The sequence below is a fragment of the Pinus tabuliformis genome, chromosome J (assembly GCF_031772625.1).
Source record: "Pinus tabuliformis cultivar Carrire ecotype Pingquan chromosome J, CPIR1, whole genome shotgun sequence".
NCBI lineage: Eukaryota > Viridiplantae > Streptophyta > Pinopsida > Pinales > Pinaceae > Pinus > Pinus tabuliformis.
The window spans coordinates 1,136,813,527-1,136,830,448 of NC_142295.1; the positions used below are offsets into that span (position 1 = coordinate 1,136,813,527).

At 40.7% G+C, this 16,922-nt stretch overlaps 1 protein-coding gene across 1 annotated transcript in view; it reads left to right on the forward strand.

Annotated features, from left to right (window-relative positions):
* Positions 1 to 15,917, forward strand: part of GALK (Mevalonate/galactokinase family protein) — a 359,582-nt gene extending 343,665 nt beyond the window's left edge. Inside the window, exons 12-13 of the mRNA XM_089379121.1 lie at positions 14,879 to 15,020; positions 15,204 to 15,917. Coding sequence (XP_089235247.1) covers positions 14,879 to 15,020; positions 15,204 to 15,314 — 253 coding nt within the window. The 3' untranslated portion in view covers positions 15,315 to 15,917. The remainder of the gene's footprint in view (positions 1 to 14,878; positions 15,021 to 15,203) is intronic.
* Positions 15,918 to 16,922: the final 1,005 nt, after the last annotated feature.

Sequence of the window (16,922 nt, forward strand, 5' to 3'; positions counted from 1 at the left end):
ATACGTTTCACAATTCCTTGCTTTGGCTGTTGACAACAGGATTAATTGTTCAGATCCTTGAGCTTCCGGGAACGGGATTAATAACTTTTGGTCAATTTTTTTTTATGTTTATGAAATTATGTTTTAACTTTTCCTCCCTCGAGCTATCGCCTGCCATTGCTCATTGTTGCCGCCAAGATTATTCTGCCGACTGCCATTGCTGCCTCTGACTGCCCAGTGCCATTTCTCATTGCTCATTGTTGCTGTCGACTGCCAGTCTGCCATTGCTCATTGCTTCTTGCGCCTGCACCATTGCTCTTTGTTGCAGCCAAGCTTTGAGATTGTTGTTGCCGAGATTCAAGACTGCTGACTCTGAGTGCACCCACCACCATTGCTCCTTTCTACCACCCAAAGTCTTCCGCTGACTGCCTATTGCCATTGCTCATTGCTCATTGTTGTCATCAATTGTTAGTCTGCCATTGCTCATTGCTTCTTGTGCCTACGCCATTGCTCTTTGTTGCTGTCGAGATTCGAGACTGTCAACTCCAAGTGCACCCGCCGCCATTGCTCCTTGATGTCACTAACCCATCACTATTAACATCAAAGTTTACTATTTGGTCGAAATCCCCTTGATTACTGGTACAATTTGTAACCTACTTTCTGAATTGTTCATGATATGCATAATGTAGTCATTTTAGTCCATAAATTTGTAACTTATTCACAATGTAGATTATCACTTATGTCCATAAGAGTTTATGATTGAATAACTATCATAATTTGATTATTATTAGTTTATTCAGGGCATAACAACCCTCAACCACCACAAATGCCCACACTAATAGATCAGATGAATGGCAAAAGCATATAGAACCACCTGACAGTTTTTCCCTGGTAGACCACAAAGGCATAAATCCAAAATGCACATAACATAATTTATAAATTCTTTGAAAAAAATGACATAGATAGCAATATATTTCAGAACATGAAGATGCCCATGCTCAAAGATGGCCTGCATTCTAACTTTTAAGTAGCAACAACATGGGAGAAATAAACACCAACAACATAGACAACCTCATTATGTACATATATAATCCCCCTGCCTAAATGACCAAGGAGGGCAGGCTCATCTGCTCTGGACCCAACTTATGAAGACCATCAACATATTTTCTGTGAGTGGCAATCTTGGCCGGAAGTTGAACAACCAATTCTGATATGAATACTGCAACTTCTTCCATATTGAACCACATCACTTCCATGACAAGGAGGTGCCAATTAGATGAATCATAGCCCACATAACCCTACCATCCTACGAAATCACCCACTTATCCCCAGACCAATGTTTCATGGGAGTGCTCCAGGGCCTCATGTTCTTGCTCTGGAATTGCTCCCACTCCTAGGCTCTCCCAAGACTGCACAAACAGGTGCACAAACACATATTAATGTATGCATTTGTAATCTTCCAATCACTTTCTTTAATATGTTTTGATAATGATCGTTCTTTAATTTTTTTCGAGGCTTCTTTTGAAATACATAATACATATTTGTCAATTTTATTTTGCAGTTTCATTTATATCATCATCATGGCAACTTCAAGTAGCCATTCGTGGGGCAGAGGAAGTGGAACATGAAATTGAATCTTTCCCTAAAGTTGATCCAAAGTCACCACTTTGGAAATATGTAACTATTGTTAGGAAGATCCAAGGAGGGGGATCATTGGCATGGGTTTGCAATGACTGTGAAAAAGAGTACAAGGGATCATGCACTCGGGTTAAAGCACATTTACTTGGATTAAAAGGCAATGGGGTTCAAATATGCAATGGCCCAACTAAAGAGAATGGGACAAATGGAAACGGTTTAAGCAAGGAAAAACTTGCAAAATATCAGAAAGAACAAGACGAGGCAGATGCTAAAGAAAATGAGGCAAATCTTGCCTCTCAATTCAAACAACCAACAAGGTTGGGAGCATCTTCATCAAATCCTCTACTTCCCTCTCATGGAATTGCTGGTTCAAAGCAATCTAATTTGGTACCACTTGAAAGGAGTTTTAATAATGATGCTCGAGCGATGGCAGATGCAACTATATGTCAATGCATTTATGCAAATGGCCTTCCCTTTAACCATGTGTGATCTCCTTATTAGGCAAAAATGATAAAAGTAGTGAATCAAGCCCCAAAAGGGTACAAGAGCCCTGGATATGAGAAGGTCCGCATTACAATGTCGAGTGCCGAGAAGTTAGATTTAGAGGCTAAATTAAGGCCCATTCATAATTCATGGCGCATTTCAGGGGTGTCCATCATTTTTGATGGATGGAAAGATCAAAGGAATAGGCCTTTGATCAATGTGATTGCTTAGAGCCCAAAGGAGGCAATGTTTTTGAAGGCAGTAGATTGTGAGGAGTAGATGAAAGATTCCCAATTCATTGATGACATCTTGATTGATGCAATTGAATTGGTTGGGCCAGAAAATGTTGTCCAGATAATAAATGACAATGCAACGGTGTGTAGAGAAACAAGCCTAATTATTGAAGGAAAATATCAGCACATATTTTCGACCCCTTGTGTTGTACATTCATTGAACCTCATGTTGAGCAAGATGAGGAAGCAAATTGGGTGGATTCAAGTTATTTTTGAAGAGGCAAAAGAAATTCAAGCCTTCATCACAAACCACCACATGTCCCAAGGCATCTACAGGGAATTCGCGAAGTTGGAGTTCCTCAAGGTACCTAAACTTCAAAGCTTATCTCATAAATTCTAATTTCTATGACTCTAAATTCAAATATGTAAATTGGATTCTCAAATGTCATGATTCGTGAATCATAATAGTTATTCAATCAAATTATGATTTTTAATTTATTGAAACATTGGCAATTTGGCACTTGCAGGTTGTCGAGACTCATTTTTCTTCTCACATCATAGTCTTAACAAGGCTTATGCAGGTGAAAGAAGCATTACAATCAATGGTATGCAGTTCTCTTTGGAATCAATGGAGGCAATCCCAATCTGATAGAGCACAAGCAGTGAAAAGGTTGGTTGTTGATGATGAATGGTGGGATAGGGTGGAGTACCTCTTGGCATTTACTAAGCCAATTGTGGATTTGCTCCGCCTGTTTGACACAGATATGCCTAATTTGGGAGAGGTGTATGAGGGCATTGATTCCATGATAGAGAAGATAAGGGTGGTTATAAATGCCAAGGAGAAGGACCCAAATGAATTCTTTTACAGAGAAGTAAAAGATATATTGACCAAAAGGTGGAACAAGATGACCACCCCATTGCACCTTTTGGCCTCTACAGTGAATCCAAGATATTATGCTTCAGAGATGCTAAATGATCCAGAAAGAACCGCACCAAACAAAGACTTAGAAGTCTCACAAGGATTTAAAAAATCTTTTTGTAGATCCTGAAATTGGGATTCAGGTTCGTTTAGGGTTTGCTCATTTTGTGGGATCAGAGGGTTGGGTGCTAATATTGATTGTATACAGGACAAGACTCTGGAAATTTCTAAATAGAAATCCAACTGTAGTGACTGATGTTATTTCTTCTACTTATTAATTCAAAAATAAGTTATTCACAGTGTTTCTACGACAAATATCGAAATAAATTCTACTGCAACCTTCACAACTAAAATACTGTGGAAAGTAAATGCAAAGAAAAATACTAGCACAAATATAATCATGATGACAGTTATTTTTTGACAATTGTCCCTAGAAAAACCCAATGCGGGAAAACCGATGCAGCAAATGAGGGTTTCTTTATTAATTTTCAGCAAAAATCTCATGTACAAGATACAACCAGTGGAATAGAAGAGGAATCTCTATGAGAAATTTACTGACAATTCTCTCAAACTACTCGGCAAGATTCTGATCCAAGAGAGGATCTGTTGCCCCCTCTGTGTCTCACTGCGTCAAATTTTGCGTGGGGATTGCGCAGTCCCAGCATCATAGTGCTGTTCCTCTGCGTCATAGCCTCTGCGCTGTTCCTCTGCGTCATAGCCTCTGCGTTGCCCCTTCTCTGCTTTGCGTCTTATGTTCTTGCTCTTCCAACTGATGTTGCTACTCTCTCTTTCCTCCTCACTTGCAACTCTCCCTTTGAATCGATTTCCTCTTACCAAACTTCAACTAGTGAGAAAATTGATCTTACTTGGGTAACTAAGTATCTGCATGGTGTCTATTCCAAATGCCCATCGAAGTCCTTATAATCCTCCAGTTGAGAACCAACGACCCATATTAGATTCTAATCAATGGCTCAGATCATTTGGAATCGATCTTCGTTTTCTTCTAGAAATTTCACCACAGTTAGATTAATACCCTTTAATCATTTTAATTTCCTAAGTTTAGACTTAGGGACCCATTAAAAATAATTAATTATTTTAATAAAACTGTCTCCGGATGGAATTTCCCAAAACGATTTCTAGGTATTGTGGAATGCATGTGTCCAAGCCTCCCTGCAAATTTTGAGACTTAGAGCACATCTAATGCTACTAGAAATCAACATTCCCTCTTAGCGAGGAATGTGCTCTAGCAATGCACTCTGCTCAAGCATCACACTATTTTGTAACATCTCCCTCTGCGCTGCTGATGTCTGACATCAGTGCCCACCATCTATTGCGCAAATGTTGCATCCGTATTGCTGTTGACCCTACCACTGCCAACACTGCATCTGTACTACAACTTCCTGCTACTACAATTGAGAAACAACCTATTTCTGCTACTAAAAAGGATTCTCTACCATACCCATCTGCTCCCTAAACTGGATGAACTTAGCTTTTCCTAGAGGCTTTGTGAGTATGTCTGCTACCTGATTTCCTGTGGAGACATACTGCAACTATATGGCTCCACGCTGAACACAATCTCTGATAAAGTGACCTCTAATATCAATGTGTTTCGACCGATCATGAAATACTGGATTCTCAAAGAGTTTAACACAACTCTGATTATCGCAGAAAATATTGGTCGCCTCCATCTTTTTCCTGAACAAACTCACAAGCATTTTTCTAAGCCATATAGCTTCACACGTAGCTATGCTGGCCACCATATATTCTGCTTCTACTGAGCTTAGAGCTACCAACTTTTTCTTCCTGTTACACCAAGAGATCATTCCTCATCCAACATTGAAGCAATACTTGGAGGTACTTTTTCGGTCTACTGAACTATCTGACTAATTTGCATCTATGAATCCATTCAATTTGATGACATCTTCTCGGGTGTATTTCAACCCATATCCGACTGTTCCACACACATATCTAAGAATGTGCCTAGTTGTTGCCCAATGCACCTTTTCGGTTCCACCATGGACCAACTAAGGGTGTTGACAACAAAGCAAATGTCTGGCCTAGTGTTGACCAAATACATGAGCGACCCAATGAGTTGTCTGTACAAGGTGGAGTCCACCTCCTTGTCTCCTGATGCATCTATTTTCTTCTAGTTGGTGATCATGGGCGTAGCCATGGGCCGACAATCTTGCATTCTGAATCTCTTTAGAATCTATGTAGCATATCTTTCTTGCCCAAGGAAGATCTCCCTATTCTTCTGCCAAACTTCCAACTCTAGAAAATAATGCATCAACCACGAGAATATACTATGATGCTTGCTCGTTTTCCTGCATTAGCTAAGGACTACTTTCCTTCCTTCCTTGTCAAGCAAGCGGCTTCGCACCTTGTCCGATGCAGACAAGCAACTACGTTCGGGGATTGGGGAGTGGCTCCAAGGACTCTAAGGTGTCTGAGGATATCTCTAAACCAGATAAACCCCATTTCCTTCATGTCGAATTCTGCTTCAAGATTCCTCTTGTAGTGCTTTATGAGCCTAGATGACCCTGTTAGAAACAATTCATCCGCATATAATACCAAAATAAGTGGCTCATTGTCCAACATTAGATAGTAGAGATTGTCCAACATCACTCTTGATGAATCCCAATTGCTGCAAGTAACTATCAATTCGACCATACCATGCTCTGGGTGCCTGCTTGAGCCTAGGGCTTTCTTTAACCTGCATACATGAGTTATCTTTTCATGAGTTTCGAAGCCTTTGGGTTGTTCTATATACACCTCTTCTTCTATCACCCCGTTCAAGGATGCTATCTTGACATCCATCTAGTGAATCTCCCATCCCATTTGAGCTATTGAGGATATAACAAATATGATAGAGGTATATCTGGCTACTGGGGCGAAGGTCTCCTCATAGTCTATTCCTTCTTTCTGTGCATACCCCTTTGCCACGAACCTAGCCTTGTACTTCTCTATACTGCCATATGCAACATACTTGATCTTGTAGATCCATCTTGATCCTACAACTGATCTATCCTTTGGCCTAGGTACCACTTCCCAGACATCATTCGTCATGATAGAACTATACTCTTCTACCATGGCATCCACCCATATTTGGTGTTGTACGGCTTCCTGAAAGCTAGAGGGTTCTTCAACTTTGCTACCAAGGTTTGGTACCTATCAAGTTGTCTATGATGCCTCTTCTCGATTCTAGGAGCTCCGACAAACTCCTTTGCGTCCCTCAATGTCTATCGTACTTCTCTACTGGTTCTTCTGTTGGTGGCGGAGGCTTGATCAAATCCCGCTCATGTCCCTGCCATTCCACCTGCTGAGAACTATTTGGATTTCATTCTTCTGAGGAAACACTGGTGCTGGTTACTGTGCTCGTTCCAGGTGTCTGTCCTCTTGCTTGTCCTCCTTGCTACCCCTGCTGCTGCTGGACTAAAGGAACTTCTTCTAACTAATCTTCTTCTACCATCTCTTGGGATTTCCTGTAAGCTCTATCCTCCATGAACTTCATGTTGATTTGTGGTAGCATCGGATGTGCGCTAGGCATGAAAATTGGTGGAGATGCTAAAGCACATGAGATCTCCAAGACCCAAAAATGATTTGAGGAAATTCTATCCGGTGAAGATATTAAAATAATTAATATTTTGAATGGGTTCCTAAGTCTAAACTTAGAAAAATAAAAATATTAATGGGTATTAATATAAAACTAGGTTAGAAGGTTCTAAATGACATGGATCAAGCCAAATCTAATCTTAGCTGTTGATTAGAGATATGATCTCGGCCGTTGAAGACTCAACAGAAAAAGTGTAAGAGGAGGCTTGAGGGTCAATTGGAGATACACTAGATTGATCAGTCAGTTCAATTTTCTAGAGCGCGGCTTGCTAAGAGAAATCGAACCAGTGATCAGAGTTGCAGCGAGGGGCAGTGACTGCATAGTAGAGAGGCAGAGATAGTGCCGGAAGACTAGCGCAGAAACAGAGCCAGCAGGAGCCACGCAGAGGCCAGAGTGACTACGCAAAGGGCCAGAGGGCCTGCGTGAGTGTCGAAGAGGCTGCAGGGGTGATGCAGAGGGCTAGAAAGGCTACGTAGAGCATTAGAGGGCTGATGCAGAGGGTTTTAGGATGACGAAGAGGCCAGGAGGGCTAACGCAGAGCCTCAGAGAGGTGTTGGAGAGAGTTTCGTGGAGCAGACTTTTAGAATATCTGCTTCCGAAGAGAGGTTTTACTTCCAGATAGATTTCTCTGTTGGATGAACGAGTTTGGCACCCAGTTGTACTCAAGAAAATCTGCTTAATAATAAAACCCTCAAAACCACTGCACCGGTTTCCCCAAGTTGGGTCTTTCCAGGGACAACAATCCAAAATTAACGGTGTCCCTTGTGTGTTTGTCTATTTCTCTCAGTTGACGATCTGTACATGGTTGAGACTGCATTGTGTTTATTTCAGTATTTATATGGTTAAATAACTTGTTCAGTAATTAAACAAGTAGGAGAAATAAACCAGATAATGCACGAAAATTTCTAATGGGTTAGAAATTTCAACATGGTATCGGAGCGTTGCAGATCACAGGACCGCTGAAGGCACCAACTGAATCAGAGAATTGGCAGCAAAAACAGTTGACCCGAGTGACAAAAGTTGTTCCTAAGCAGAAAACAGTAAAAAGGGGTGACGCAGAGGGCCTGCTGCCTGCGTCATCAGTTCTAGCCAGAGAAGGGGCCAGCGCAAAAGTAGTGAAAGGCAAAAGAGGCTCATGAAGAGCCACGTCATTTTGCTCAGCCAAGTAGGAGTGACACAGTTGGCTAGTGGAGCGATTCAGCCACTGCCAGGATTGCACAAAGCCTAGAGGCTTAGTTCTTTAGTTGCTGGGGCATAGGACGTTGTGGGTAGATTATGGAGTGTGAAGCTGGTGGGGCGCTGTTGCTGTTGAGGCAGAACAGTACCTAACGGGATAGAACCAAGGTAGAAGGGAGTCGCTACCTAGGCGGATTTCTAGCCAAGAAATCCAGATCAGTGTTGCAGGAGCAAAGGAGATTGGAGAGGTGCAATTCGACTGTTGGCAGAAGGATTTCTAGGAGGGAAATCGAGACTCAGAGGGAGTCTAGAAGAAACTTCCAGGAGGGAAGTAGAGACTCAGAGGGAGTCGAAGAGAGAACTTCTAGGGGAGAAGTAGAGACTCAAAGGAGTCGAAAAAGAGCAGATATCGCCATGAACGGACTGAGGGATTAGGACAGGCTGGACGGGGCGTCTAACTTTGTCATCTGGAAGGCCAAGATTCTGTCTGTTCTAGATAGACATCGCATCAAGACCTTCGCCTCGAGAACCGTGGCTATCCCAGTCGACATAGCTGAATGAAAAGTATGAGGATGCGATGGCCAAGGCAATGTGCATAATCCTTGATGGGGTCAAGGATCGTGTAGTTCAACATATTGCCGAGAAGAACACAATAAAGGAGATGTGGGACACCTTGACGACATTGTATCAAGGCACTTCCGTGTAGAGGAAGATGTTACTGGAAAATCAGCGGCGGTCATATCAGATGCAAAAGGGGGAGCAAATAGATCACTTCTTCAACAAGTTGCAAGAGATTCGGGACCAACTAAATTCCATAGGGGCCACGTCGGATCAGGAGTTGATGGAGAGGATTGCCCTGAACGTAGTATTTGAGGAATGGGAGACATTCGTCCAAAGCATTTTGGGCAGAGCGAATCTTCCAGATTGGGAAGAACTGTGGGTAGCTCTTCGCCAAGAAGAGATCAGACGGCTGACCAAGGTGGGAAGTAGTGGTAAAGGAGCCCGGGTCAAGAAAGAGGAGGAAGAGGATGTGACTCTTCGCATCTGCGAGGCAGCAAGGGAAGAGGAAGAAAAATGACCTCTCCAAGGTTAAGTGCTTCAATTGTGGGGAGCTAGGGCATTATGCAACCTCGTGTCCTAAGAAGAAGAATAAGGGAGAGGCATCTGACTCCAAGGCAGCACTAGCTAAGGTGGAAAAGGAGGTAGAGGATGATGACGATTGTGCCATGAGTGCTCATGTACCTCTAGAAAAGAGGTGGGGTGACATCGAGCTATAGTCAGGAGGACTACAGGAGATGAGGAGCAAGATCCTTGAGGTACCCAAACTCTTGGATCATATCCGGCTATGGGAGCCCCGAAGTGACAGTAGCAGGATGGCGGATGTCGGTAGTAGCGGATGCAGATGGAGCGGCAGAGAGTGCTAGAGTGCAATAGCCCTTAGCAACGCAAAGAAGGTTGCAGTAGTGCGAGAGGCACGAAGGAGGTTGCAGCAGTGCAGGAAGGCACAAAGGTGTTTGCAGCGGTGCGAGAGGCACAAAGTTTGTTGTAGCAGCGCAAAGGCAACATAGGGAGCACATGATAACAACAGAGAGAGCTTCAACATCAGAAGGGTTTCTAGCCTGACAAGGATGTCAATAGTTGGGTAGATCAGTTACCATCGTCTCAGTAACTGAATTGCAATGCAGTAGTAGCAGTGGTAGTGCTATGGGCAACATGATGAGAGAGGGCTGCAATGCAGATGTAGTGTTGGGAGGAAGGACCAGCAGCAGCACGAATGCATATGGAGTTGCCGTATAGATGTAGCAGTGGCAGTGGTAGAGCCATGGGTAGTAGTATAGAATGCAACAGTGCAGAGGATGTTGGGCAAGAAGGCCAAGAACCAACACAGGTACCGATGCGAGATGATTAGTGTGATGTTCAGTGGTGGAACATTACTAGAGCACATTCCTCGCTAAGAGGGAGTGTTGATTTGGGTTAGCATCGGATGTGCTCTAGCAATGAAAATTGGTGGAGAGGCTAAAGCACATGAGATCTCCAAGACTCAGAAATGGTTTGAGGAAATTCTATCCGATGAAGGAGATATGAAAATAATTAATATTTTTAATGGGTTCCTAGGTCTAAACTTAGGAAAATAAAAATATTAATGGGTATTAATATAAAAATGGGTTGGAAGGTTCTAAATGACATGGATCAAGCCAAATCTAATCTTAGCCGTTGATTAGAGATATGATCTCCGCTATTGAAGACTCAACAGAAAAGGTATAAGAAGAGGCTTGAGGATCAGTTGGAGATACACCAGATTGATCAATCAGTTCGATTTTTTAGAGCGGGGTTTGCTAAGAGAAATCGAACTAGTGATCAAAGTTGCAGCGAGGGGTAGTGAGTGCATAGCAGAGAGGCAGAGACAGTGCTAGAAGACCAGTGCAGAGGCAGAGAGGTAGACGCAGAGCCAACAGGAGCCACGCAGAGGGCAAAGTTACTGCGCAGAGGGCCTGTGTGAGTGACACAGAGGCTGCAACGGTGATGTAAGAGGGCCAAAAAGGCTGCGCAGAGCATGAGAGGGCTGACGCAAAGCCTTAGAGAGGCGTTGGAGAGAGTTTCGTGGAGACGACTTTCAGAATATTTTCTTCCGAAGAGAGATATTACTGCCAGATAGATTTCTTTGTCTCTGTCGAGTGAGCTAGTTTGGCACCCAGTTGTACTCAAGAAAATCTCCTTAATAATAAAACTCTTAGAACTATTGCCCTTGTTTTCCCAAGTTGGGTTTTTCTCGAGACGATTGTCCAAAAATAACGTTGTCCCTTGTGTGTTTGTCTATTTCTTTCAGTTGATGATCTGTAGATGGTTGAGACTGCATTGTGTTTATTTCAGTGTTTATATGGTTAAATAACTTGTTTAGTAATTAAACAAGAGAAATAAACCAGATAATGCAGGAAAATTTCTAACGGTTTAGACTTCAAAATTTCAACACTTTGCATCCCGTCTTACTACAATCTTCCTACTGCTAGGAATGTAGATTCTGTATGCCTTCGAGGTCTCGCTATATCCTACGAGATACCGCTTTTTTGCAGTCTGATCAGGTTTACTACGCTTCTTGTATGGAATGTGACAATATGCCACACTTTCGAATATTCTAAGATGAATGACTTCCGACTTCTTCCCTGTGAAGACACTTTCAAGCTTTTTCTTCCCCAAAGCTCTGTGAGGAGTTTTATTCTGGATATACACTGCTGTGTTGCAAGCCTCTGCCCATAAGAATCTAGGCAAATCCTGATCATACAATATTGCCTTTGTCGCCCCAACAATAGTTTTATTCTTACGCTTTGCTACTCCATTCTGCTTCGGATTATATGGAGCTATCCATTCTCTTTTGATGCCCTCCTTTGCACAGAAATCTGTGAAGTCTTTTTCCGTATATTCCCCACCATTATTTGAACGGAATACCTTTGTCTTTTTCCCTGTCATGTTCTCGACGAGAGCCTTAAACTCTTTGAACCGATCAAAGACCTCATCCTTGGTCTTTAGGAAATAGATCCAGGTTTTTCTAGAGTGATCATCAATAAGGGTGACGAAGTATTCGCCACCACTAGGAGCTCTTGTGGACATTGGACCACAAATATCTGAGTGTATCAATCCCAATACACCCTCCGCTCTGTTTTTACTCCTGGAAAAAACTGCTTTAGTGTACTTCCCTAGTACGCATCCTCTGCATATATCATCATGCTCAGTACTAAGGACTGGAACTCTTGTAACAGTCTCTCTGAGCATCCTCAGTGCTCCATGGTGTAAGTGTCCCATTCACCTGTGCCATAGCTCATTCAATTCCTTTTCACCATTAAGATTGCTGCCTATTAGTGCCATTGGAGACTTGAGCTGCAACCTATATAGTCTGTTGCTTTGAGCTCCAATTTATCTCTTCTTCTTCCAACTTGGATGTTTGACATATACTTTCTTTCCAATGAAGTATACATCGTATCCCTTGTCCTGTAACTAGGACACTGAAATCAGATTCATTACTAACCTGGGCACATGCAGAACCTTAGTGGCTCAGATGTTAGTTCTTGCTTCCGTCTGAAATGCTATGGTGCGTCTCCCTACTGGAGTACACTTCGTTCGGTTTCCCATAGTATTCTAGAAGTCCATTTGCTCTTCTTGATAGATCGAGAACTATTATCAATGTATCGAACATCTGTTGATGCTGAACTTGACAAACATGCGAATTCTTCTTCTAATGTAGAAGATAATCCAAAGACATCTTGTTTTCCATCCTTCTTTTGTTATTTCTTATCGTTTTCTGACGCTTTTCTACCCCAACAACTATTGTAGAAAAGACCGTGTCTTCATTTGAACACTGCTCTGTGCTGAAGCTTCTGTGCAACTCCCTCTGTCACTGGCAATTTCAACTTGGAAATATTCCTCTCTGTCGACTCACTCAAAGAGAGACTTCCTTATAAAAAATTTGCCCCTTCTAGACTGGATTACACAATTCCTCTAGGGATTTGATTTTCTGCCTATGTAGTAAATTCGAACTCCCTCCTCTTCAATGTTGGCTTTTCCAATCTGCAGTTCTGCTTAACTCAGCTTCGATACCATGTGAACATTTCTAAATAGAAATTCAACTGTAGTGACTGATGTTATTTCTTCTGCTTATTAATTTAGAAATAAGTTAATCACAATGTTTCTACAGCAAATATCAAAACACCCAATGCGGGAAAAAACCCAATGCGGGAAAATCGGTGCAGCAGATGAGGGTTTCTTTATTAATTTTAAGCAAAAATCTCATGTACAAGATACAACCTGCAGAATAGAAGAGGAATCTCTGTGAGAAATTTGCTGACAATTCTCTTGCACTTCTTGGTGAGATTATGATCCAGGAGAGGACTTGCTGCCCCCTCTGTCTCATTACGTCAACTTTTGCGTGGGGATTGCATAGTCCCAACATCACAACCTTTGCGTTGGCCCTTCTCTGCTTTGCATCTTCTGTTCCTGCACTCCCAGACGCTGCTACCCTCTCTCTCTTCCTCACCTGCAACTCTCCCTTTGAATCGATTTCCTCTTGCCGAACTTTGACTAGTGAGAAAATCGATCTTACTCGGGTAATTGAGTATCTACCTAGTGTCTATTCGAAATGGCCATCGAAGTCTTTCTTATAATCCCCCAGTTGAGAACCAACAACCTAGATTAGATTCTAATCAATGGCTTAGATTATTTTGACTCGATATTTGTCTTCTTCTAGAAGTTTCACCCACAGTTAGATTAATACCCTTTAATTATTTTAATTCCCTAAGTTTAGACTTAGGGACTCATTAAAAATAATTATTTATTTTTATAAAATTGTCTCCGGGTGGAATTTCCCAAAACGATTTCTGGGTATTGTGGAATGCATGTGCCCAAGCCTCCCTGCAAATTTTGAGACTTAGAGCACATCCGATGCTACCAGAAATCAACAAAGACCATATTAAATCCAATTGATTGATGGAACTACTATGGTGGGGAACGTCCACAAATCCAAAAATTGGCCATCAGGATCTTGTCAGAAGTTGCTAGTCCCTCTTTAGCAGAAAGGAATTGGAGTATATATGGCTTCATCCATTCAGTGAAACAAAACAGATTGGACTCTAAGAAGGCTGAGGAACTAGTGTATGTTCATTCAAACCTTCGCCTTTTGTCACACGAGAGATTAATACAAATTTGGGCCCACCAAACTATGGGATGTGGAACCATAGTTCCCTGACTTGGATTTGACATTGAATGCTAGGTCTCATATGACTTTGTTTGATGAGGAGGCACCAATAGTTAGATCTTCAAGTGGACATGGCAGAGATGCTCCCACTTCTGGAGAGGATGTCGTTCTTAGTGACATGAATGAAGACATTTGATGATATGTAAATGTAATTTATGATGGTGTTTTAAACTTTTGGACAATGAATATTGAATACAATAATATGCCATATGAATTATGAATAATGATAGTAGACTGTCAGTTGTAGCTCATTTTGTACTTTGTACAATGTGTGCATTATTAATTTTGGTGATGATGTTGTAACTTGCCATGTTAATGATTGAATTTTGAAATTTGAAACAAAAACTTGATGATATATTTAATCATGAATGTTATAATAATCATTAATGATGATGCCAATGTTTATCCTGAATTGATGATGATGATAAATGATAATTGATTATGTATTTTTAGATATAGAATCTAGATTCTAAAAGATGAATGGTAATATGAATAATGAAATTCTTATATATATATATATGTGTGTGTGTGTGTGTGTGTGTGTGTCTGTCGTTTCTTTGCCGTATCGTATCCAGATTTTTTGAAAATTTGCCGTATCCATTTCAAACCCCGTATCCATATCCATTCCCGTATCCGTTTCATTGCAACTTAGTGGTTAAGCCTAGATTTGAAGTTTGAACTGGTCTCTGAGTAGTGGTATTCTTGAGCATTGTTCTATTTTTTACTATTATCTTTTATGATTATGGGTGAGCTATTCGCTCAATGTGGTTGACAATTTTTTTTATGCACTTTAAACCAAAAGCAATAACAAAAATATCCACTGTCAAATCCTCCATTTTATCGTATGCGATTTCCCTAAAATGGGAAAAAAATGGTCAATGGGCATTGACTACGGGCTAAGTCTTATGGCCATGCACAACTGCAAAAATACCTTCATTTTGGGAAACATAAGACTAGTAATCGAAAAATTTTCATAGGTTGCTATTTGAGGCTGGAAATTCATGATATTAAATAGTATTTACACTCTATGATAGATCTATCCTGAACATGTCTCTATTATATTACTTACAGTTTATTTTCTTGCTTTTACTCAGTTGTCCTGAATTGGAAGAGCTTGTAAAGGTTTGTCAAGATAGCGGAGCAGTTGGTGCGAGACTTACTGGAGCTGGATGGGGTGGTTGTGCGGTTGCTTTAGTGAAAGATAATATAGTCCCTTCTTTCGTCTTAAATTTAAAGGTGACTGCTGCTGCTAAATTTTAGAGACTGTTTTGGCTGTCTCCTATTTGTTTTTAAAGTATGCACCAAGGCATGGTCCATTCAACTATGAAAATGGGGGTTTCTTATTTTTCTCATGACTAATCATGGTATGAATACACCTTATGATCATTTTAATTTATTGTGGATTTTTATTGTTTTCAGGAAGCCTTCTATCGGTCACGAATTGAAAGGGGATTGATTAATCACAATGATTTAGGCCTCTATGTATTTGCCTCTAAACCATCAAGTGGCGCTGCAATTTTCAAATTTTAATCATCTCCCATGTATGGGTATAAATCCACTTTTGAGATTTCAGTGTTCTCTCAAGGTATTTCACTGTTAAATGAAGGCCAGAGGGGTCAAACTAATTGTGCAAACATATAAATGCCAATTCTTGTAGAAAAAGAAGTTGCAAGGAAATTGTTTGGTTCTGATTTTACGCATCTTCTAGCAGCAATAATTTAAATAGGCATTACACATTACTGACTTGAAAAGGCTTATTGGCTTGATCTTGTTTCGAAATGTGGAGACTAGCTCGCCATTAAAAACCTCTAGTTCCCCGTTATTACATATGCAGTTGCAATTAGAGACGTTTTGTGATAATAGAAGAAATAGGTTGTCTGCCTTCAGTTGGTTACCCAGAGGAATCTGGTCACTTGGTAATATCAGTAGTAAAATGAAATTGTGGATGCATCTTACAGTTCTAAAAATTTATTTTGAGGAAATGTAATGTTGGAGAAACACAGTGAATGGTGCTGAAGGCAGAGGTATCGTTTTGTTACTGTTATTGAAGTTATTTATCTTTGTAAAATTCTTCCTGTGCTAAGGAGACCTTAAATAAATGGAATAAATTGTTGATATGGAGAAATTTCTACCTTTCTTGTGCAGAGATTATATAGTTCTTTCTTTTCATGGAGAAATTATGGTTTGATCAGTTGTATATGATAGTTTAAAACTGCTCACAAGGTTGACGGTTTAGTTTTAATTCAGATTTTGAAATGGGTACATTACTTTCGTAATTTTTATTTCAGGTTAACTCATTTTACCGGTGATAATAAACATATTACTAAAGGTATGAATTTGGACGGAGCTTGTACTCTTAGTGGATCATTCTTTTTTGTTGAAAAACATTTACAAGATTGAAACGAATGTTGGTTATGAATGATATTTGTGTATGCTGAGTTTTTAAATTTATCATTTCCAGTTTACTGTGTTATTGCTCTGTATCAGTGTTTTAAAGCGGCAGTATGCAAGCAAAACATACTCGTGGTGATGGTTGTTGTGGGCTACCATGAGTTATTCGCTCTCGAACAACGAAGACTGATTAAAATCACAATCACAAAAATATAAGATTTATTTATTTGCGGTAAATAATTGAATCATTGAATTGTGAAAAGATTAGACCATGTTCATGGGCATATGTTGTCGGGTCCACATCTATGAAAATGAAAATGAAATTTTAATGTCCACGAGATTAGATATAGTTTATGGGACCACTAGCTTCCTTGCTTTTTACCTTTTGCAATTCAATCCTCTTATTATTCAAATTAATGATGAGCTGGCCCAACTTTCTAACAATGCCCTAACTGAAAAGACAATGCCAAGGAACTGATGTTAACACACTGTTGTAACTGTCTCTGATGTCTCTGAAAACATCACATTCCAAAATGAAATGTTTTTCCGATTCCACTGCCCTAGAAGTGCAAAAAGTACACACCCGTTCTTCCCAAGCTTCTTTAGATCTTTTCCACCGCTTTGTTTCACATCGTAGTTGATGTGAGTTAGTTATTAATTGAGCAATAAGAATCTTTGCTCTCCATGGAATGCTAGCTCCAATGTACTCTTTTTGTTGGAGATCACAAGTGGGGTTGAATTCTTGAA